This window comes from Hordeum vulgare, chromosome 3H (assembly GCF_904849725.1).
Source record: "Hordeum vulgare subsp. vulgare chromosome 3H, MorexV3_pseudomolecules_assembly, whole genome shotgun sequence".
Classification (NCBI taxonomy): domain Eukaryota; kingdom Viridiplantae; phylum Streptophyta; class Magnoliopsida; order Poales; family Poaceae; genus Hordeum; species Hordeum vulgare.
The window spans coordinates 376,970,581-376,995,400 of record NC_058520.1 but is presented as its reverse complement, the minus strand read 5'-3'; the positions used below and the strand labels follow the sequence as shown (position 1 = coordinate 376,995,400).

Here is a 24,820-nt window from a genome sequence, read left to right as displayed (position 1 = left end):
TCCAAACTATTCTCTTCCTCTCCACTTCTTCACTCGAGCTCAAACCCTAGCGCCTCCGCTAGCATCTTCGTCGCCGGTGAGTAAAAGCTTCATTGTCTCGTCCTCGCCGTCACCGGACTCACGCCGACTGCGGAACATCTTTCTACATTGCTGCCGTAGTTGTCTTTAGTCGCCAAGTTAGGGCACTGAAGATCTGGACCGAAGAACTTCTTCTTTTACTGCTTTAGTTCATCGTGTTCTTCACACAGGGTAAATAAATCCTATTTTACTCCCCCTGTTGATCTTTTCATTCTCTTTAGATTCGTGAAATCAGTTTTTTCTTACAAATTCTCTCAGCTGTGCACACCCATGTCTAGAACACTTGATGAATTTCACTAAGTCACTAAATTCTTCACGTGATTCCCAATTGTGTAAACTTTTGAATCTGCACAACTCTGGAGCCCAAGATCAGAATGCTTAGTCAGATTCCTCAACTCTTTCGTCAAATTCCTCAACTTAAGTAGTTTTTCAATTTCCTCAAATGTGAGAACACATATGACCTCTCCAAATTCTTTGCACCTATTCTCTGTTCACAGGTACAAAATGTCATCTGATGAATCACTAGGTTCTCATCAACTTAACTCATTTGCAGCATTTCTACAAGAAACTTTACATGTGTCCTCAGAATCATCAAGACTACAAATTCCTTAGCAAAAGCCTCAGTTGAAGAAAATGAAGGAAGACCGAAAACAGAAAGGTGGCAAGAAGCTGGAAGAGAACATTGCTTTTTAGATCCCTGAGGAGATCTATGCTGAGTATTGCACGTCTGATGAGGAAACTCATGGTAAAGAGACCATGGAAAGCGCATAATAAGGCTTCAAAAGATTGAGCGCGGCTGGGCAAAGGAGTGGAAGGAGTATAGGTATGTCACTCCAAAATATGTCAAGAAATTTGCCCTCAATCCTCCCTGCAAAAGGTTGCCACACGAAGATCAACAAGCTGCACAACCCTCAAGCGTAGCCACAATTGAGGATTACCCTGATGAAAAAGACAAATATTTGTCTAAGTTGTAGAAAAAGGCTAAAGATGCGGTCACTAAATTCAATGAGGACTCTGTTGCTGCAGCTACTACTGTCACATCTTATGCTGATGAGGCTTCTGCCACAGAAAATCCTCAGAAGAAGGCTCTGTTGAAAAACCAAGTCTCAAGCCAAAAGCCTCAACAACATTATCGAAATAGCAACTTCCTCAGGAAATAGCAACAATTGCAAAATCCTCAACTGCAGCAAAGTCTTCACCTCCTCCGCAGAAGCAACTCAGTAAGCTTCAATCGGAAAATCAAACTTCCTCTATACCATCAACCTCAGGCTCAGCTTCAAAATCTTCACCAAGTCTGTTGAAGACTAAGATGACTGCTGGTAGAGGTACCAGGCCAAGTCCACGCAAAGTCGTCAACATTCCTTTTGGATGAAAAGGAAGTGAAGAATATGATGATGAAACTCTTCAAGCCATCATCGAAAACAATCAAGAAAGAGTTGCACAAGCCACTAGTAGCACCATTCTCCTCGCATTGGATCCGAAGGAATTGCTAAACTTCATCGATCTTTGGCATGAGGATCCAAACACTCCAATTGATGATTTGAAGCTTCCTCCTGGAGTAAGCCATATGGTTGCTACTTTCAACAATGAAGAAAAATGGAAGGATCAGCAAGCCAAACAAGCTAGGCTTGCGAAGATCAAAAAGGAGAAATTCTTGAAGCGGAACCTCCTCAACCTATCCCCTGAGAAACTTGTTTCTACTCAGGCTGAGCTGAAGACCCTCACTGACAAATATACAAGTCTTCATGCTGATGAAAAGGGTGCCAAAGTGCAATTCGCCAAAGCCGCAACTGCTGAAGTTGATGAATACAACAGCAGGATTGCCGCTCCAAAGCAGCCAACAAAACCTCAGCCAAGCTATATTGTGCAAATGGCTGAGGATGATGAAAATGAAGAACCAGTTGTTGAAGAAATTCCTCAGCATATTTCAGCTGAAGAATCTTCCAGGCCAGACACTGATAAAGCAGTGCCTGATGAATCTCCACCTTCACCTAAGTCTTCAAAGGTGAAGAAAGTGACTATTCCGTCTGCAGCAGACGTGAAGAAAACCAAAGTTGCTGAAAAAGAAGCTAAGAAGGGAAAAGCTTCGATTACTTCAGAGTCTTCAGAGGCAAAATGCCTGAAGACTATGCCTTCAGAGTCTTCATCAGCCCAAGTGGATGCTACTTCCCTCAATGTAGCACCATCGTATATGATTGTTCCATTCGGTGAAGAATACGTAATTCCAGAAGTGCATGAAGAAGTGGAAGACAATCGCTCTGGTGCATCCACGCCGATGGATGAGGAAATTCAAGCAGATGATATTCCTCAAGTCACAACACCTCCAATGACTACTGAAGAAAAGGAGGGTGATGAAGAAATTGGATGCAGCACACGTGTTATCCATGATGAGTTCTAGGAAGAGGCTCACGCAAACTAACCAAGAATAGCTCCAATTCCTCAAACTCCAGCAGCCACTGAGATTATCACTAGCTCTGATGAAAAGAGCTCACATGAAGAATCAGCACAAGACCGAGAATCAGCTGCATGAACTGAAGAAACTGCAGCACCAAAAACTGCAACTGCTTCCTCGGACTAACAAATTCCTCAAGATGAAGAAAATGCTCATGTTCAAAATGCTGAAACTGCAATTGTAGTGGTAAATCCAGAAACTGTATTGTGGTGGCCACAACTCCTCAAGATGAACAGCAGCATAATCTTCAACCAAAGCCTCATCAGCCCTTCTCCAAGAGACCGAAGTTTCAGAAGGAAGCATTCTATGATGAACATCGTTACTTCATAGGAGAAAATCCCTATGATAGGCTTCGTATCACGCACAGAAAGTTCTGGACCAGAACTCAACTCAATCACTATGCTTATGTGCTCTGTGGACGAAAGAAGATATTTCTACACACTCATATTCCTCACCGTGACATGGAGGAAATACCTTGCTTCACCCCACTCCTGAATGTTCTTCACAAAGCATAGCTACTGCCATTCTGTACAGATACCGGTGACTGGAATACTGACATAATTCTTCAATTCTATGGCACACTGCATATCTCAAGTGACCCCAAAGACGTCAACACATGGTTCTCGGACTGGATGACTCGGCACACTCATTATAAAGCTCCAGCCACATAATTGCTTCAGCTCTTCCAATATCAATTCCTTCAGAAGATGCAGTCATAATGTATGATGAAAGAGAACTGCAAAACAAGCTCATGGAAGTCCTCATGAAGCCTTTGGATCAGGGCCAACCTCCAAGGACTAGATTCCTGATGAAGGATCTGAAGTATGAGCCCAGAACTGTCTATAGGATCTTGTCATATTCCTTCGCACCTATCAAAGGGCATGACAATGAAGAAGATGTTGTAAGCATCATGAAGAATATCCTGTTCAATGTCATTCATGGCATCCCTATGAACCTTCATGATTTCTTCTTAAGGACTTTGGCTGACAATGCTTTGTCACCATTTGAGCTGAAGATTTATGCGCCATGGATCATGAGATTCATCAAGAATAGATCCGCCATCAACTACCAAGCTAACTTCCAGAATCATCTCGGCTATCTGTCGCATATCAAAGTCATCAAGAAATCGTTTGAACTAGTTGAAGGCAAAGGCAAATCTATGATTGATGAAGGAAATCGGCCCCTGGATGGTCAATATCGCAAGGCTAACTCTTATTCCTCATATGATTACACTGCCACTCAAGACCCTTCAAGCCCAACTGCCCCAAGGGTGATGACTAACACAGAGCTTCTCCTCAGTCTTCACCAGAAAGTCGATCGCAATCACAAGGGGGTGAAATGCCAGTTTGGCGCCATTGTGAAAACCCTCAACAAGACTCAAAATGCAGTGAAGAAAAATCACTATTATGTTCATGAGGTATTTGATTGCACTTGGGACACATTGGCTCACCTGAAGACTCCTTAGGAACTTGAAGAAATGGAGTTTACTCAAGACTTTGACTGGCCATGGCCGCCAAAGAAGAAATTGAAGCCTATTCCAGTTCCTGACTTGGAGGACAGTTCATTTTCTTCATTTCGCACAGCAGAATCAGATGAAGAATCAGAGGATACTGCAACTGGTCCAAGAAAGAAGCCTACCTCCAAGGATGATCACGCCTCTACATCAACACAAAAGTGAAATTCTTCAAGGGCGTTAGTTATCAGTTTTGTCCCTTTTCGTCACTTGATGACAAAGGGGGAGAAATCTAAGTGTTAGTCTTCAAGCGGGATTCATTATGGGCTTACAATCTTTATTAAGTTACAAACTCTTGGTTCTTCTAAAGTTTTTGTGTAGTGAGTTGTAACTTAAGCCCGATGGTGTTCTGACTCTTTTGAATGTTTTTCCTCGCATGCTTATTCCTCAAAGTTTATTAATGCAGGCATGCTGAAATTCGTCACACATCATTTTTCATAATGCATTTCAAATTCCTCATACTATATGTCAAATGAATGCGTGAATTTCAAGATACAGGGGGAGATCTCCATGATATAAATCATCAATGTGCATCTCCTATTCAAAGAAGATTCCTCACAATATGCACATCTTCAGGTGGAGTTTCTGTGTATCTTGATTTCAAATTCCTCAAACTCTGTACTCACATTCCATATTATTATCCCCGTTGAAAACTTAACCTAATTATCATCAACCACCAAAAAGGGGGAGATTGTAAGTGCATCTAGTGCCCCTTAGTGATTTTGGTGGTTTGAAGACTTATAGGTTAAGAGACTGATATGTTTGTGAGTGTACATAGGGTCTATAAGTCACTGAGGAGTTTGAGCTATCCGATGAATATCGACCCCTAAAAATGTATGTCTTTGGGTGAAGACTTTGGTCTTTCCTTGAATACTTCGATCGCGAAGAAATTGCGAAGAAATTGATATTCCTCATGAAGATATTAAAGATGAGGAATTTGGTGTGCCCTGAAGAAAACACTCTCAAGACTTTGAAGCGTGAAGATTTACTCTTTCTGTTTCATTTACTTTACACTTGAGCCATAGGAGCACCTGATCTTGTACTATTTCCGCTGCACTTAGTTCATGATTGAGGACTTTCCTCACTAGGTATTTCCTCAGTGATGAAATTGTAAATATCGCCAATTCACTCCCCCCCTCTAGTCGATATAACGCACTTTCAATGCAACACATGAAAGAATTATTTAAGGAAGAGAAGATTTACATGCAAACACACTATCCTTAACATCTTTTATGATTTTGAGCCCCCATTAATTATAATATGCCAAAACTGCTGACATTGGACAAGGAAGACAATGTAATGATTTATGCTTGTTCACATTCACATAGAAGTTATATTGTTATAGATCCTCTAACATGTGGTGCTTGCCCAACACCTTTGCTAGCCAAAAGCTCCGCACTAAGTAGAGATACTACTTGTGCATCCAAAACCTATGTTTCAAGAGTCTACCATACCTACCTATGGACAGAGTAATATCCTTCAAGTAAGTTGTCGTCGGTGCACAAAGCAATAAAAGTTGCTTTTAAACATGTTTGATCGTTTAGGGTAAGGGGAATTAAGCATTGTACAAACTTGTGATGGTGATAATAAAAGCGATGGGCTGCATAATAAAGGTTTCCACCACAATGGGCAATACAACATAATGTTCCCTTGCACTAAGAGATTTAGCATACAACCAAAATAGTGCATGACAACCTCTGCTTCCCTCTGCGAAGGGCCTATCTTTTACCTTTATGTATTTACTTATGTACAAGAATCAAAGTATTTTTCTCTACTTCCTTTATCTTCTCTTTGGCAAGCATCATGTGGTGGGGAAAGATCTAAACTTATATATCCAGATGAATGTGGGTGGCCATTAATTATTATTGTTGACTTCACCCTTGAGGTGAATACATTGGGAGGCAACACTATAAGCCCCTATCTTTCTATGTGTCCGGTTGAAACCTTTTGCTCATATGAATGTGGTGAGTGTTAGCAATCATAGAAGACTAAATGATGGTTGAGTATGTGGACTTGCTTATAAGCTCCAACATGTGACCCTTCCTGAAAATATGATGAATTGTATTGCAAAGTTTACTGAAAACATAGTTTGTTAGTTTTCAATAGAGTTTATGCTCCATACTTCAATGTTGTGATGAATTGCTACTTGTTTATAAGAAGACTTTATGATAAAAGTTATATGATGCAAAATATATGAGGAATTATTCTACAAAGTTTATTTGTTGTTATAATAATAAGCATGATGCTGCTATGTACGTATTTTGGTTTTATCTACACCTCTCTCTCAAAGCATGTGATCATGATTTTCGCTGCTGGCTTTCGCTTGAGGACAAGTGAGGTCTAAGCTTGGGGGAGTTGATACGTACATTTTGCATCATGTTTTATTACTGTTATTTATACTGTTTTTATGCATTTTACCACTTGGAGGAGCAATTCTAATGCCTTTTCTCTCATAATATGTAAGGTTTACATCAAGTGGGAGAATATAGGCAGATGGAATTCTGGACCTGAGAAAGCTACATCAGAGATACCGATTATGAAAATCTCCAATTGAGCTGAAAATTTATGCGGATTTATTTTATAGTATATAAAAAATACTGGAACGAAGAAGTGTCGGAGGGGGTCACCAAGCGGCCACTAGACACCATGGGACGCGGCCTGATGTCTAGTGGGCCACTTGACCCACCTCTAGCGCCCATCTTCTCGTATATATTCTACTCCGACCTCAAAAAATTGAGGAGAGTACTTTTGGAACGAATCGGCGCCATCTCAAGGCGGAACCTGGGCAGGAGCACTTTTGTCCTCCGGGGAGCGATTCCGCCACAGGAACTTCCCTCACGGAGGGGGAAATCATGGTTGTCATCATCACCAACAACCCTCTCATCTTGGGGAGGCCAATGTCCATCAACATCTTCACCAACACCATCTCCTATCAAAACCCTAGTTCATCTCTTTTACTCAATCTTGTACCGGAACCTCGGATTGGTGCCTGGGGTGTGTCTAGTAGTGTTAATTACATCTTGTAGTTGATGCTTTATGGTTTACTTGGTGGAAGATCATATGTTCAGATCCATTATGCTATTCAATACCTATTTGATCATGAATATGCTTATCACTTGTAAGTAGTTACTTTTGTTCTTGAGGCCATGAGAGAAATCATGTTGCAAGTAGTCACGTGAAGTTGATATTCGTTCAATATTTTAATGGTATGTATGTTGTGATTCCCTTAGTGGTGTTATGTGAACGTCGACTACATAACACTTCACCATATTTTGGGCCTAAGGGAATGCTGTTGTGGAGTAGTAATTAGATGGTGGGTTGCGGGAGTGAAAGATACTTAAACCCCAGTCTATGCACTACTTCGTAAGGGGCTCACTTGGATCCCTATGTTTAATGATATGGTTAGAATTTATTCTTAATATTTTTCTCGTAGTTTTGGATGCTTGAGGGAGGGTTAATCATAAGTGGGAGGTTTTTTCAAGTAAGAACGGCACCCAAGCACCGGTACACCCACATATAAAATTATCAAAATACAGAATGTGAATTAACCAAACATGACGAAAGTGACTAGATGAAATTCATGTGTGTCCTCAAGAACGCTTTGCCTATTATAAGAACTTGTTTTGGCATGTCCTTTTACACAAAAGGATAGGGCTACCTTGCTGCACCTATTGTTAGTATTGCTACTTGTCACTTGTTGCAGTTATCTTGCTATAAAACAACTCGTTACCACTATTTCACTGCTTGCAGAAAACCGCTTGTCATTTCCTTCCGCTCCTCGTTGGGTTCAACACTCTTACTTATCGGAAGGACCACAATTGACCCCCTATACTTGTGGGTCATCAATTTTCTCTCAAAGTCTTCGAGGAATGGGTTGCTCTCAAATGACAAGTGTTAGTTTCTCTTGCGGAGCAGCCAACCAGCTAGTGGTTATGGGGGCGGCTATTTATATCATGGGAGCAATCCCGACATGATTTGACATAAATTCCCCAATGATATGACCATTATGTGGATAAGGTTGGGGACAGCTGGCGTGCGGCGCAGCAACGGTCATAATGTTTCAACTATGAAAGTCCTCATGTCTCTCATGTTCCTCACTTGTAGGTAATTCGCACTGGCGAAAACCTAACTCCTCAGTTAGAGCAAATTCCTCAGAGACCAGAAGATCTTCGTCTCTGTCACTAAAGAATTTTACTAAACTGTAAAAGATTTCCAAAGGCTTCACTCGAAGGATTGGGTATGTGTAGGCTTTTAGATGAGCATCACGTGGAAACTTTTCCATAGTTTTACCTCGACCCCCTTTAACAGTTGGTGGTCCTATGACTCAACATAAAGGAAATGAAACTACGAAAACAGAAGTCTTCACGCTTCAAAGTCCTTGCATCAATTTCTTCATGGACACACCAATTTCCTTCCTTTCATAGTCTTCGAGGAAATACCAAAGTCCTCCGCCAGGGATATATATTTTTAGGGGTCGATATTATTCAAATAACTCAAACTTCTCAGTGACATATAAAGCCTGTGTACACTTACAAACACATTAGTCTCTTAGCCTATAAGTCTTCAATACACCAAAATCACTAAGACCAGTGAAGGGAGATAGAGAGAGAGATAGCCTAGATGCACTTATGGCGATCGATCATGAAGGGCCTCTTCATCAACCTTGTTGCCCTAGTGATGATTTGTGAGTAGTTCACCACACACCTATGGGTCCGTAGTTAGTACCTAAATGGCTATCTCTCTCTCTCTATCTATCTATCTATCTATCTATCTCTCTCTTGATCTTCAATATAATTGTCATCGCATCTTCGCTTTGATCCATCCGATGTAATACTTTTGTATGATGCATTTGTTGGGATCTGATGAACTGTGGGTTTATGTTCAGATTATTCATGAAAATTATTTGTGTCTCATCTGCTTATTATGATTCTTATTTGCATGATGATCATAGCTTTGTAAATCTCTCCGATCTATTGAATTGCTTTGGCCAAGTAGATTGATAGCTCTTCAGTGAGAGGGATGTGTTGTAGTGGGTTCAACCTAACGGGTTTCTATATATCTGAGTGACGGAAGGGGACAAGATACATCTTTGTGTTGTTTCTACTAAGGGTAAAACAATGAGGCTTATTAATATTGATTGAGTTTACTTTGTCTACATCATGTCATCATTCTCCAAGCACTACTCTATTTGTCATGAACTCAATACATAGAGAGGCAAGCATAGAAGCACTCTTGAAGTGGAGTAATAGTAGTAGGTGCAGGCAGGAGTCGGCCTATTTCCTTATGAACGTGATTCCTATATACACATGATCATTGCCATGAGAATCGCATAACTATCCGCTTTTCTATCAATTGCCCAACAGTAAATTCTTTACCCATCGTATGTTGCTTTCATGAGAGATGCTATTAGGGAACATTATGGCCCCTCGGCCTATTCACTTATATATTTACAGAAAATATCTTTACCGTGTTGCCTTTATTTTTATTTTATTTTATTTTGTAATTTACAATTATCTACACGCCTCATTTTCTTGCAAATAACGAGATCAAGGGGATTGACAACCCACTTGTCCGTGTTGGGTGCAAGTTGTTTGCTCTTTTGTGTGCAGCCGGTGAAGACGGTTGAGGATTGATATTCCTATTGGTTCGATAAACCTTGGTTTCTTAACTTGAGGGAATTACTTACCTGTATTGTGCTGCATACCCTTTCCTCTCCACGGGAAACCGAACACAGATCACAAGTATCAATATATCAGATGATATGTAGATATATCAGAGGAAACATATCTTGATTTTTTATTCTTACTCAGAACGTGTGTTTTTCATAAAACAAAATGTATGATGTCAATGCATTAGCGCAACAATTTCATATTCCTAGTTTGTTAACTTGTTAATTAAGATACTATTAAGAGAGATTCATAAAATCATTACTATACAATTAAAAACAATATGTTCTATATGCATATGTATAAAACATCATGTGTAAGTGTGATAATATGATGAAGCTATAAATGCATAATCTTCTTTTCACTGCTTTCTTATAAATAACTTTGGTCATCTACACATCTGTATATAATAGCGGACATATCGGGTCACATATCGAACATATCGGTCGATATTTCGGCCCATATCGGATGATATGTGTGAATATGATATATACAAAATGATATGTTATGTTTATATCAGTAAATCCCAAAACTTGATATATCGGTTGTATCGTCCTAGGTTTAAAAGCTTGCATGCAACAAACATGAGCTGACAATGAGCACTAAGTTACTAGGTCCACAAAAACCAATATAAAATGGCGTATAAAGCATACAAGATTAATAATATAATAGCATGGAAAAATCAAATGTTATAGATACGTTAGAGACTTATCAATAAGAAATGTCAATAAGATAAGAGAACTTTCCACAAATATGAACCAACAATAACTCCAACACTGAGAACGCAAAGATGATCCATACGAACTCCGTTTTCATCGAACTTGATTTTGACAATAATACAAAAAATCTCTAACACATCACATAGAGAAAAATCAAATAAGAACCAATAAAGATGATGTCAATGATGTAATGATTTGAGCTCTCTATGAACTATACGATCAAGCTACTCACTTGAGAGCCCCTCCTTGATAGTAAGACAATCAATCCTATAAGCCAGTCTCCTAACTAACACCATGAGACGAGTAAAATAGAAAAACAAGCAAGGTCAAACTATTGCCTTGCACATGATCCACTTGATCTAGATGGTGAAGATTTTGACCTCCTCAAGTTGGACTGCCTTTCTTGATTGCGCTAGCTTGATGAAGACTAGTAAATTTATCCTCAATACTACACTATGGGTGAGCCTCTCTCAGGCACATCTTCACAGTTTCGTTATCACAAGAATGGACGGCAAGCTTCAAGCATGATTTATTCATGTTGCTCCACTTGAACTTGCACATCGCAACCTTCATGAAAATCACAACTTGATGTCATCCTCCATGGGTTATATGAGATCTTACTTTTGATGTAAGGCCATGGAAAATACATAACCCTCCATAGAAAGCTCACATGTATCATGGGTTAGTTCAGAAAGTGTAATGGATAATGCTTACCATACCATGGCATAACTTAACCCCACTCGGTACATCTTCTATGCTTTGTGTGTTGGTCAACTCGAATCACTATTTAACTTAGTCTTGATCGACATTGGATCCTACCTTCTCTCTTAATGAAGATGATTCCTTGAACATAAACATGAAAGTTCACACAATCTTCAACTTCAAGACATGCTTGCAATAGTCTCAACTCTCATATGAACAATCTTTGGATAACTCAAATATCACCTTGGTCAACACATAATCTCCTTCTAATAACCTTGAAACGAACAAATGGTATTCAAGCATTGCCTATAGACAAACCCTTCAAATATACCTCAAGGCAACCATTAGTCCATGAGGATTGTCATCAATTACCAAAACTAAACATGGGGCACCATGCTCTTCCAGTATTAGAGCGTCGTGCAGGCGAGGAGCACCAAGTTTCGTGTGGGTATGCACATCATGTTGATCATGGGAACTATGCACGATGTCGTGACAATAGTCCACCTCTCGGGGACGCTCGTATGACAGGGGCTCATCTGTGAGTCGTGGACGCTCGATGTCGCCTTCCGTGCGCACTAATTCAAGCGACATGATCGAGATCCCCCCATCTGGTCTTGTTTTGCTTTGTTTGTGTGGTGTTGTCTTTAGGGTCACAAAGCTTCAGCTATCCCTGACTTGAGAGGACCAAAACAAGACAAATAAGAATGACATGATGATTCAAGAGGTCCTTGTCATGCCTGATTCTGTTGTAAGCCTTCCCACCTCGATCTTGGTGGGATCCCTACTTGTGCCACACCGGAGATAGTCCTACCCATCCCAACTCGACCATGCTTAGCGTGGTTCCTAAATAAAACAACAGGAACACAATGGACCATCAGCAAGCACACAGACCTGCCCTGCACAAGCCAAAGAAGAGATTGTCCTGACTACTCCAACTCCATTATGCCTCATAGTGGTGCGTGAAGAAAACAATAATAGCAACATCATTGATCATGTGCCATGTACTCAAGTCTCTCATGCCCATACTAAATATGATGTTGGCGAGAAGACTTGGCTGGTGTCACATGCTTCCACCTTCTGCATCAAAGCCCCCAAATACATGCTAAAATTAGGAATGTGACCATTTCTAGGATGGCGGAGTAGCTATTGTGTCAACATATGGGGATAGTTGCTCATGGGGAGCAGGTCACGGAGGGAGACGTAGCCCAAGTTTGTTGAGATGTTTTAGGGACGCCTCTGAGACATGGTCCTTGCAGCTTTGTGTGCTCTCTTCCAGCTGGAATGTGATCTCTCCTCGATAGTGGATGATGCCTTGATGTAGTAGGGGCGAAGGAGGATCAGAACTGAGTGAGGGTGTCGTGGCTGTTATTTGAGTGCTCAAGCTTAGTTCCTAAGTTTACTTTATTTATGTTAGTGTACTATTTCAATGCTCGATGTACGCCATGTTTACAAGTGCTTTTTCTTGTTATTTTTGCTTGTCCTAGCGAGACAAGTATCAACCATGTTGTTGGCTAAAGGATGTAATACTTATGATGTAGTTATGGTGAAATCATGTTAGAACAAAACCTTGATATTTTATGTTGCAACGTTTGTGGTCTAAACTGCCTTGATCGTTGGACTGTTGTCCATGAAACCATTGCAACCTCCTCGTGTCACCTTGGTTTGCATCCAACAAACTAAGCTTCAGGTGATTTATTCTAAAGTTATTGCCTATACCTTGGAGGAGACCGCCTCAAGAACTTTGCCCATTGACCGACTCTTGGCACCAAGGGTGGAATTTTGTTGCTCTCGGATGACTCTGTTGTAACCACCCCCAATGTTCAAACTAGAGCCTACTTCCTTTCTGCAATTTTTGTTATCAACAACTTTTTGATGCTAGGACCTTCAAATTAACCACAGTCTATGGACCAACTAGAAGCATCCACAAGGATGGTTTCTTCCTTAAACTTATTTCCTAAAAACTGATAGATGGAACAAAATGGCTAGTTAATGGGGACTTGAACCAAATTTTTATCGTGCCAGAGACACGAACAAAAGTAATGTTTATTGCATATGTCTTGTGTGTTTTCGCAACACCTTAGACATTTGCAAGCTCAAGGAACTTCATCTTCAGAACCAAAATTTTAGTTGGAGCAACAAATGCACCAACACAACGCTTTGTAAACTCGATGTATTCTTGTGCAATGACGAATAGCATATATATATGGCACCCACATCCTCCATACTCTCTTTTCCTCACTCTATGACCATTGTATGTTATTGCTTGCTAATATTGATGGTACGAGGAGGCCTAAATCTTTCCACTTTGAGAACCGCTCGACCAAGATGCTTTGTTTACTTGAGGTAGTTGTTGATATTTGGAACGTGGACTCTATTCATTTGTAGCCCTACCAAGGGCTCTTCCATAAATTAAAGTAAACTGGTCGTAAACTTCATTCATGGAGCAAGTTCCATTTTGCAAAGGCTAAAATCCAATTTCACATGACCCTCGGGGTCATTTTATAACTTGACTTGGCTCACGAGAAAAGAGAGCTCTTTCAGGTTGGATGTGATATCCAAAAAAATACTAAAGAGGAAATCAATTGGTTGGGCTGCTTAGACAAATCAAGAAAGTGGAAGAATTCAACCACTAACCTGAAAGAGGGAGATGCAAACACTATCTACTTCCATGTGCGGGCCAGCCACCATATACGGAAAACTTTCATCCACCATCTTAGGAACAACAACAGTTGGGTCACGGAGCATAAGCACAAGGAAGATATTATCCACCATCACTTTAAGAGCATCGCTAAAAAATGTCCTTTGCGCAACACATACATCAATTAGGTCATTTTTCTATTCTAGATTGTGACCTCCAGAATCTTGATGAGGCCATCACCGAGGAGGAGGTCAAGGCAACTATTTTTCCATGCCAAGAGAAGGCATTGGGCCCGGGTAGCTTTACGGGCACCTTACGAAAATCATGATGGGACATCATCAAGGCTGACACCATGAGTGCCATCAGTCGCTTCTCCAATCTCCACTCCTCCCATTTGTATTGGCTAAACACTTTTAACGCGGCACTCATCCCGAAAAAAGATGGCGCCGACATCTTTTATTTTCACCTCATTAGTCTTATCCATGCCATTGGAAATATCATTGCCAAAGTCATGTCCAAATGATTGGCGCCCCACGTGAATGACCTTGTCTCTCAATCCCAAAGTGAATTCATCAAAACAAGATGTATACACGACAACTTCATGCATGTGCGCAACCTGGTAAGGCGTTTTCAATGTAAACCAAAAAAAATCGACGCTCCTCTTCAAGATGTATACTAAAAAGGCTTTTGTACTAATCCGTTAGGACTTACTACTAGATCTTCTCACCCACCTAGGCATCGTGCCATGCTTTCGAGCCTAGGTCTTAGCCCTGCGGTCTATGGCTTAGTCGTGGGGCCTTCTCAATGGGGTTTCGGGCTGTCCCATCTCGCTTGGCCGAGGTTTGAGGCACGGAGATCCCCTTCCCCCTTATATTTGTGTTAGAGGTCGATCCCCTCGAGCATATTCTCGAGAAGGCCACCGAGCAAGGCAAGTTGCACCCCCTTAGAGGCAATGCGATGATGATTCAGGCTACCTTATACGTGGACGATGTTGCGGTTTTCCTTGCGTCTACTAAAGGTGGTGTACAAATCTACACAGAAACTCTTGTGTGCTTTGGAAAGGTCACCGGCTTGGTCACGAACTACACCAAAACTTGGTTGCTCCCATCCTATGTGAGAACCTAGACCTCGATGATATCCCGCACTCCTTCCCTGCGAACAAATCCTACTTCCTTGTGAAATAAATATGGCTACCTTTGTCAGTCATGAGGTTGAATAGAATTCCCTTCCACCCCCTTGAGGATTATATTATGGCCCAACTTAATCCTTGGATCGACATGTTGATAGCATCTCCGGGCAGGGCGGTCCTGGTCAAATCTTTCCACATGGCCATCGCCATACACTACATGACAACACTAAGGGCTTGTTCTGAAACTCTCCAACTCTGAGCTTCACAAACTTCCGAATAGAAACACAGCCTAACTCATTTGCTCTAGGAAGTTGAATTCACGAAGATGTGTTGGGTCGTAGTGCATTTTTGAGAAGCAAGCAAAACCCAACTTCACGATTAAACAGAATTTGGAGTTCCACGTAATTACAAGGTTTTACCAACACCTAGGAAAATGATTTGTGCTAAGGAAGGTGTCACGCACTACGCTCGCGCATAGAACCCCTTTGGATTGAATCACTTTTCTCTCCTCCCTTGCTCGTAGGCGCATAGTGATCTCTCTCAAACCCTCGCCACTGTCACCAGTTGCGACGTCACGCTACTCGCCCCCCTTGTTGGTCGGTTCCTCTCCACCGCCTATAGATCCGGCCATCCCGACCTGTTTCCCGCTGGATCCCTTGCTCAACGGCACTAGTCTCACTACCAGCCAGGAGTTTCAACCCCATGGCAATGGCGAGTTCACCCGGATGCATTTACGCGAAAGCTAGGAGCAGCATCCTACAACTGAGCCAGGAGCAACCAGCCATCCCCACGTTGAGCAGCCCAACCTTTCTTATTTTTTGGTCTCTTTATTGCCAACTACCGAACTAGGCTCCTCCAGCCAGCCAAACGGGTGCTCGGCACACTTGTTGCCTCCTAGATGGGTTGCACCGTTGCCAGAAGTCACCTGAGCTGCCAAACGCTTTCCCATCTCTACGTGAAGTGAGAAGTTACGTAATGAAGCTCGATGTGAGTTTTCAGAAGCTACAGGACATCAGAACAAGCCCTAAACCTCCTGGTTGAAGTCCTCGGAAAAATTGATTCCCTTTGACGTGCCTTCCTTTGGGCTAGTCACTGGTGGCAAGTGCAAGATTAATTGGAAGAGGTGTGTAACCAAAGACATCGCCCCAATTTTTTTAGCTATCCAAAAGAATGGAATTCTCGATCCAAAAGTCCCTTCACAACAACGTGTGGGTGTCCCAAGTGCATACTAGTGGAATCACGACCGCTAGCCACCTCGTTGAGTTCGTCAACCTTTGGGAAAATCTCGGTTGCTCACTGCACCACCGGTGTGGCAAACTCTATCTCTTGGAAGCTTACCACTGATGGCATTTATTCTACGGCATCATCCTATATGGCCTAGCTCCTTGGTTTGCTTGACACGAACATGCATTAATCGGTTTGGAAGAACTGGGCTCCCTCCCATCCCATCCCCCCCCCATTGCAAATTCTTTGCATAGCTAGTTATCAACAATACGATTTGGACGGTTGATAGGCTTCATCGTCGGGGTTGGCCAAACTGCAACCTTTGCTCCTTATGCAAACTAGTTCAAGAGTGTGTGACACATCTCCTCTTCCGATGGCGCTACACCATTAGAGTTTGGGGAATAATCAAATCTTGGCTCGGCTTGGTTGATGTGCATCCTACCGCATGTATGTCGATGGCTTCAGTGAAGGATTGGTGGACTCTAATTGCATCAGACATAACACAATCTAGGCGGACGATGCTCTCTCCAATGATGCTGGTCTCATTAGAAATTTGGAAAGAGAGGAATGCTCGCGTATTTCGTGGCGACGCCGTGCAGGTTGGAGTTCTTGTCGCTAGAATCAAAGAGGGTGTCTCGCGGGAGCTAGATACATGAGTAATGTAATGCTGCAAGAATAATGTGTTGTAATTCGGCCTTTGGCCAATAAAACTCTAAACCTTCTTCTTAATCAATGAAAGTGGTAAATCTTTTGTCCAGTGAATTGATATCTGATTGCAAAAGGGCCCTCGACCCTTCCGCGCCGCTCCCGCGAGCGACTGTGAGGGCTAACCCTAGCACCATCGATTGAGCTCTCCCTCTCCTCCCCCACCCCTTGTCGCGGCCGGTGCACGCCGCCGAGCTAAGCCCGGTCGATGTTGGCGGCAGCGGGGCTCCTCACTCCACCCTCGAAGACGACGGCGCGGGTCGGGATGTTCGGGCGGCGGCGGCGCGCGGGTGCAGGGTGCGCCGGCATGGTGACTCGCGTTTGGCGCGATGTTGCGGACGCGCGGCCCGGCGCGGTGGGCTGCACGTGGTGGCGCCCGTCGGTGGTGGTGCCCGTCACGGCGGCGGCGTACTGATCTGGACCGATGGGCGCGGATCTAGTCGGGGCTGGCCTGGTGGCCGACGGTGGCTCCCCCAGCTACTCCTAGAGGTTCCTCGTGCCTTCACGGGTGCGTGGGGTGGTGTTGCTTGGCTGTGGGGCTAGTGGCGGCGCGCTCGCCCAGATCTGAGCGGGATCGGGGTGGGCGGCGCGAGTGGGGCAGCGGCCCGGCGTGGCTGGTGCTCTCGCCGTGGGCGTCTGCGCATGGAGGCCCGGCACGGGCTGTGGCCTCCTGGTGGCGCGGCGGCTACACAACAGCTCGGCGTGCCGGCTGGGGCGGCGACTGGCTTTCAAGCGTCGGCTCGTCTGTAGCCGGTCCGGTTCGACCTTCAGTCCCTCTCCTCATTGACTGGTTGCTACCTTCATCGTAGGTTCGGCCCTCCCCCGACTTCTGTCCATCGCTCGTCTCGCGCCCGGCAGCACGACCGACCTCGTCTCGCGCCCGGCAGCACGACCGGCCTGGTCACGTGCCCGGCAAGACGACGAGCTTGTCTCGCGCCCGGCAGCAGGACGGGTCGATGGCGCCATGTCGGGAACCGCCTAGGGGTGTGAAAGGCGGGTCCTTTTTGCTCGTACCTGTGGTTGGGGTAGAAGTGGGTCTCGGGTGAGGTGGTATCCAGGTCTGGGTTGTCGGGGCGGCGGCCTTGATGGTGGTGCTGCGGTGCTCATGGGCAGAGCCCGTGGCTAGGTGCTGCCCGGTGCCCATGGCCATGTGGACGGCGTGGTCGCCAGGGTGTGGCGTCCGGTGGTGGTGAGTGTTGGCCGGGATGAAAACCTGATCCATCTTCGAACGGACCGGCGGCGGCGTGGCTCGCTCCCTTCTTGAAGGCATCGTCGCGGCTCTCATTACCCGTCGTGTTGCTCCAGGAGAAACTCTTATCTTTGGGTCGGACGGCGGCGGCATTCTGGTGTCGTAACCTTGGTGAAGGCCGCCTTAGAGCAAACGGTTCGTCATATGCGGCTTCTTCTCTTCGCGGTGGCGTGCTCACGGTTGAGAACTCCGATTGTTATTGTAGTGCTAGGGGTAGTGTTGCTACGTTCAGCGTCTACGTATCCTGCTTTGGGTGTGTGCAAGTGTTGTGTTGGCGTGAATATGTATAGGATGATCGATGTTTGTTGTTCTATTTATAAAACGAGGCGAAAGCCTTTTTCGATAATCTTTTGTCCAGTTTAAAAAGAAAACAATACGTGTATTCAAGTGTGAAATTCATTCCGTTCCCATTGCTTGAATATCGTGTTCATTTTTCTTCGAGCAGATGACGAAATGTGTCGATCATGGTTATTTTGATGTGAATAAATATGACGCCATGTCGTTCTCACGAGTTATTGATGATTCTCTGCGCTTGTTCCTAGTCGGCGTCGGTTAGTCCAAATGACGCTGCTCGTATCCATTGTATCCTTCTTTCTCATATTTTGAAGGAACACACAAGAATAGCCAATATGATGGCAGTAGCATCTATTTTTGGAACGCGTGTCCATTGGCATTATCAAAAGAAGAAGAATGGTACTTATTTTTCTCTTCTGTATCCAATGTATATCTCGGAAGAATATGCGTAGGATATCTCCGTTCCGGATTAGTGATAGACCAAAGCCAAAAGATGATGTAGAAGAAGGAGGTTCCGGATTAGTGATAGACCAAAGCCAAAAGATGATGTAGAAGAAGGAGGAAAACCCACGACGACGACAAGAGCCACACGCAGAGAAGCCGTGTGGCATTTGCGTTCGTGTAAAGCCTGCCGCTTTATGCTTGTTAGTGAAAGATTGAGGCAAATATTAAGGGAAAGCCTGCCGGGAAAGCGAGCAAGCAGGAGGAAATACAAGGAGGAGCATTTTGCAGGGCGAAAAAGCGTCGATCCGGGCACCTAATGTTGCCGTGTTGGAAAGTTTATCTTTGGATAGAATAGTTTGCTGATGCGTCAAGGTCTCAGTTTTGTGTAAAGAAATGAGGTGACAGCGGGGGGCTGGTTGATGTCTAGCTGTAAATATGCAGAATTCCATGTTAGGCACTGTACGCGGCTGCTGCTCGCACACATGGTGTCTGTCTACTCCTCGTGGTCTGGACAAAGGAAAATATAGTACAGTTAGTAGTGGTGAGCACAGGCACAAAAGGTTGGTGGAGTTTTCTCACGAGCAGTGCAAAATGCCTTTGTCAAGTGGCACTAGCAGCGAAGCCAGTGAGGTGATGGAGCAAACACAGCAGGACGAAGGGGGCTGGATCCGTGTGGTCAACATCATGCATAATCTTACCCATAACCACGAGGGAGTACGAGTACCAGTACTAGTATCGCTCGTGACGTTGAGTCCGATTCCCATGATTACATCCCGTTAAGAGATCCGAGAGGTGCACCCCGCAAAGAAAAAGAGAGAGAGAGAGAGAGATCCCACAGGTGCTACTGTAGCGCACACACATGGCGTAATAACTACGGGGTGTTTGTTTCCACGGACTTTTTGATGTAGGGACAAAAAAAATTCCAAAAAGTCCCATGTGAAACAAACGGGAGGGAATTTTAGAGACTAGAAGAGGCTATTTGAGACTATTTGAAAAAGTCTCTATGGGAGGATCTTTTTAGGACTTTTTGACACTTTTTCCAACAATGCCTTTACTTTTAGCATGTCATTTAATAACTACTACTACACTACTAAGGATAACATGGTCTTTTTACATATCATTTAATGATCTCTAGTCTTTATTTAATCTCTGGAAACAAACGGATAAGGACTAGGGATTTTTAAGTTGGGATTAAAAAAAGTCTCGGAACTTGTGAAACAAACAGGGCCTAAGGAAAGGAAGGAAGAAGAAAAAGCGGTCCAGAGCAAATGGCGGATCAACGGTGGCAACAAGCCGCGGCGGTGGGCGTCGCCGTCAGCGCGATCGTGGGCGAGCACAGACACAGACACAGACACAGACACAGACGCAGGCGCGCGACGCGACGACGCAACTCGCCTCGTCCTCCCGTTGGTGGCGGGGCGCGAGGCGAGGTTGGTAGTAGCGGGGGAGTAGGGGCGTGTGCATGATGTGTCCCCTAGATCCTCCACTAGGACTAGGAGGATGGAAAGGCGTGCGATATTTGGGGAGGGAGGGCGCGTATGTGGCTGCGCTCGGTCGCCCTCTGCTTTTGCTCCTGCCTTCAGTTTCGGTTCCGGTCAGATTAAGATGCGTGCGTGCGTGCGTGCGTGGATGGCCTTTGGGCTCGTGCCAGGGTCGACAACTGGTTGTTGTTGCCTGCCGGTTACAGTTGCGTAGCGCCAGCGGCCAGCAGGCCCGGATCTAATGATCTTGACCTATGGCTATGGACGGAAACCTCTAGAAGACCTATCTCTTTGGTACTCACTATATATCTACAAAAAAGATATGGATGGAAATAATAATAACATGGTGTATGTTGTTTGATTTGATTGGCGAATAGTGCCTCCAAGGTATAGAAAGCAGTAGTCAATTGTGATGAAAATAACATTCATCGCTGACGTGGCGTCATTGTTTCCCCCCTGCTTTTATGCATGCAGGCATGATCCACCACTCTTTGTTTAAAGAAAGATGCCCACTTGTTAATCAAGAAGAAAAGACGCTTAGATTAGTGATGATGTTGTTGTCAGGCAAACACAACTTCTCTTTGTCTTCTTTTCAAGGACTTGAAAATTCATAGCGAAAGCTGAGTAAGCACATCACAAGAACCATGCCGTTTCGGTCCTGCTATCTTAGCAAGGGCATGCACGCACTCGGATTATTATTCTTCATATTACATGATTCGTGACAGGATTAATTATGCGCTAAATAAACAGAAGCAGACGTCCCCCGTGACGTAGCCACAGGAGTACAGCTATCAGCAACAGTCTACTGTTTGCAGGTATTTCATCTCTCAACTCTCAACAGCACACCATGTCGTTTCACGTTGCGAGTTTAGGCTGCTCCTATGTAATCTAAACTCCTTAACAAATGAATGAGGCAAGCCTTTTGCCTCTCTTTCAGAAAAAAAAAAACTCTCAATAGCACAGCAGCTGGCCGAATTCCGTTTTCCCTGCATATAGCTATTCTCAGCCTTCTCTAAATATGCAACAAGGACAACGGTTGTGTATTACCGCACGACGGGCTAGCTCGACTTGTTATTTTCTCTTTCTCAAACAAAAAAACTAGTCATATTCTCTAAATATGACAATGATAAGAAACAGAAAATCCACAGTAGTATAAAGTGTCATCACGCAAAAAAAAAAAAGTAGTATAAAGCGTCATGATAACACCAAGATTCCACAGATTCGATCATGGGTCCTCAAAATGGCAGGTCACATCTTCCAGGTACGATAGCAAGAAAATAGAATGCAGTATACAACAAAAGAATAATGTGTCTTTCAACTTTGCGGCACAAAGTGAATGTAAGAATCCACCGAGATTACAAGAGCTATACATTGTACAGGGAGCTACCAAAATGATTCTGAATCATGGCTTCTCCTTGTGGGTGATCCTAGTTTTAACTCGTCCTGGATTGGGAATTGCACAACATGAGAACCCATCGAGCAAAACATTTCAATATAGTTGTTGTTAGTAGGAGTAATGGCAATTAGAAAATGCATTTTACACTTCTTGTGTGACAGAAAAAAGATATAGATTGGGTTAATCAATAAAGAATCAATGTACACAGTAGCTTTTCTCATGAAAACCTACTAAATGACCCTATCCAGCCATAACAATGATAAAACGAAGGACATGCTCATAAGCACAATGTGCAATATACTGCAATGTCGGCAATAATACGTACCATCAGCTTCTTCAAATTCAACTTCTTTAATCACTTCGGCAGCAGCGTGGTACTCAAACCTGCAGAAAGAAAAGGTTGAAGAATTGGACTGGTACACCAGCAAAAGCAGTAGATGTTTGCAGCCATCTAAGATTTCAAATCGAAGCCTTTGGCTAGGTGCACTTATTAAAATGAAGCCTTGGGCTAATATGTGAGACAAATGTATTATGGTTAACAGGAAGCAATGTGTAAGCTTAATAAGGAAACTTTTTACCTGTTAGAGGAAGCCACCTCAGGTTCATACTCAGATGTGCTCTTGATAGCCTTAACTATAACATCAACAATTTCTTTCTTTCTAGTGCTGGCCATTAAACAATCATACTCGGTCGGCACAATGATTCCGAAGAAGTTATCGCTGAGCTTGCTTATACATAGCTTATCAACAGCTGCAAGCGCTATTCTTCTCTTCAATATATCAGCATCAGGGTCAACAAGGTAGAGAGCAAAGTCTGTGATCACAAGGATGCGCCTTTTCATCTTTCCTGACTGAGTGAACTTCAACACCTTGTCCGCAAACAGAACTTTGTTATCCCCTGCAGTATACCAAGGATCACCTTACATGCTAATGGACTGAGGTTATGCAGTTACGAACTTACAATACCCAATGCTGATGGTGGTGTCCATGAACAGGACACTTATCACTGACAACCAACAATTGGCATTACTGTGGTGCATATCTCTTACAGACTTGCACAGCTAGGAACCTTAGATCATGCGCTAGATCACTAGTTCTTAATATTCAAGAATGCATAGAGAAGATACCATTAGTTACTCCCTCCGTTCCTAAATATAAGACATTTTAGATATTTCACTATGGACTACATGCGGAGCAAAATAAGTGAATCTATACTCTAAAATGTGTCTATATATGTCCGTATGTAGTTCATAGTGGAATCTCTAAAATGTCTTACATTTAAGAACGGAGGGAGTAGTATGTTTCAAGCCATAACGTGTCAATGCAGTAATTGCAAGTAGGACACAAAGAAAAAGACATAAAATGCAATAGAACTCTAGTCCCTTTATTATTTCATACAAAGATGCACATCAAAATATTTGATCCAATCGCTCGGGTACAAGGGCTAAACTCGCCGAGTTGAGATAACCCAAGGTGTGATTTGACCATTCAAGTTCGTGTGAATTCATACAGAGACTACCGAACGCACCGGATCCATTTCAGAAGACTACCACAAACCCAATCAGTCGATCTCCAATATGACCACACTCGAAGTATACTACTCGGAAATAATCAATGATGCAGAAAGAGAGGGACGGCACCTTGCTTGGAGAGGATCTTGGCCAGGCACGGGTCGTTGGGCACGCCGATGTAGTCGCCCTTGCAGTCGCGGTAGACGGCCGCGCGGCGCCGCACCTTGGCGCCCATGAGCATCCCGGCCGCGGGCGCCGAGACCATTTCCTCCGCTTCGCCGCTTGCCGCCGCCGGCGGAGGCGGGGGCGGGTCAGCGCGCTCGGGCTCCACCTGGATCCGCCTGAGCGGCCGGAATCGATCCATCGGCGAGAGCGACTTGGGGAAATCAGGCAACAGGTGAGAAGGGCAACTTTTTTTTAGATTAGAACAGACGAAAAGGTGTTGCTCCAATGGTTGGCCAAATTGATGGGCTTTACCTGGGCTCAAGTTTAACTAGGCCGGAATTCCCGTTGAAAAGACAGATTGCTTAAAATCACTAATTAAAAGATACTCTTTGCAAAGATCATCCTCACCTCCTCAGACTGCGACAAATGACGTATTACAATTATGTATGCGGCACTTGTTGTAACCTATGAGTTTTTTATTTTTTATTATATTCATTTATTCAAAGCATTTCATTTCTTAAAAGGTGCGTCCGAAACTTGAGCTGTTTTCACCGTTTGATTCCTCGTGATCTTTAAAACTAGATTCCATGCTAATAGGTTTTAATGAATTTTATTTAAAAAAACAGATGAAAAAAACGAACCTTGAGCATTTCTTTTATTTCCAAAGAGGCAACCCTTCAAGAGAAGCAAATATGTGCCTTTTGCAAAAGAAAAAAATACGTTTCTTTTTTTGCCAAGAGGCACGACTCGCGAGGGCAAATCCATGCCTTCATGGGAAGTGAATCTATATCTCTTGCCAAAAGAAAATGTGTATTTTTTTATTTTTAAGGGAAGGACATTTTTATTTCCTTTCTAAAAAAGATGTGCTACTCGCGAAAAAAAAAGTGCATTTTTTGTATTTTACTAGAGACATGATTGTGTTTCTAGTGGAAGCAAATCAGTGTCACCGCGCGAAGTATATTTTGTGTCTTTTGTGAAAGGAAAAAATAAAAATATGTTTTTTCCTTTTTTCGAGATGCACGGCTATGAAAACAAATCTGTGTCTCCACAATAAGTACACATGTGCCTCTAGTAGAATTCACGGACAATAAGAACTAGATTGAAAGTTTTCGTCGAATTAAACAACTAAAAATTTATTTTAGTCCAAAACCTAGGACTTAATTACACGGACACACTATAATTAAGGCATTACATGTAGATTGGTACCACTTTTCATAATTTTTATATGTGAGTACTAAATCTGGGAAACCGTTATAAAAGATCTAAACCGCATATAAACGTGTATTAATGGTGTATCTCGCCGACGTGGCCGTATAGCCCGTGGCATGTTCTTATGCAGAAAGACCCCTTCCTTTATACATGTCACATAAGAATTTTTTTCTAAAAAACCCCTTCCTTTATACATGTCACATAAGAATTTTTTTCTAAAAAACCCCTTACCGGACACATTTGTTA

The 24,820-nt window shown here is 43.3% G+C and overlaps 1 protein-coding gene across 1 annotated transcript; it reads right to left on the bottom strand.

Moving 5' to 3' along the window:
• Positions 1-21,494: 21,494 nt before the first annotated feature.
• On the bottom strand, positions 21,495-23,628 carry LOC123443908 (myosin IB heavy chain). The gene is made up of 4 exons (XM_045120465.1): positions 23,330-23,628; positions 22,269-22,587; positions 22,016-22,074; positions 21,495-21,737 (listed from the first exon to the last, which is right to left on the bottom strand). Exons 1-4 carry the CDS (start codon positions 23,562-23,564, stop codon positions 21,697-21,699), a joined length of 654 nt encoding a protein of 217 aa, XP_044976400.1. The 5' UTR covers positions 23,565-23,628; the 3' UTR covers positions 21,495-21,696.
• Positions 23,629-24,820: the final 1,192 nt, after the last annotated feature.

What these genes read in the sequence shown, in the direction of transcription:
- LOC123443908 (XM_045120465.1), bottom strand. Translation starts at nt 23,564, where the DNA reads ATGGATCGATTCCGGCCGCTCAGGCGGATCCAGGTGGAGCCCGAGCGC. An exon ending in GAGGTGGCTTCCTCTAACAG is followed by an intron (nt 22,075 to 22,268) that starts GTAAAAAGTTTC and finishes TTCTTTCTGCAG; the next exon opens with GTTTGAGTACCACGCTGCTG. An exon ending in TGAATTTGAAGAAGCTGATG is followed by an intron (nt 21,738 to 22,015) that starts GTACGTATTATT and finishes TTCCCAATCCAG; the next exon opens with GACGAGTTAAAACTAGGATC.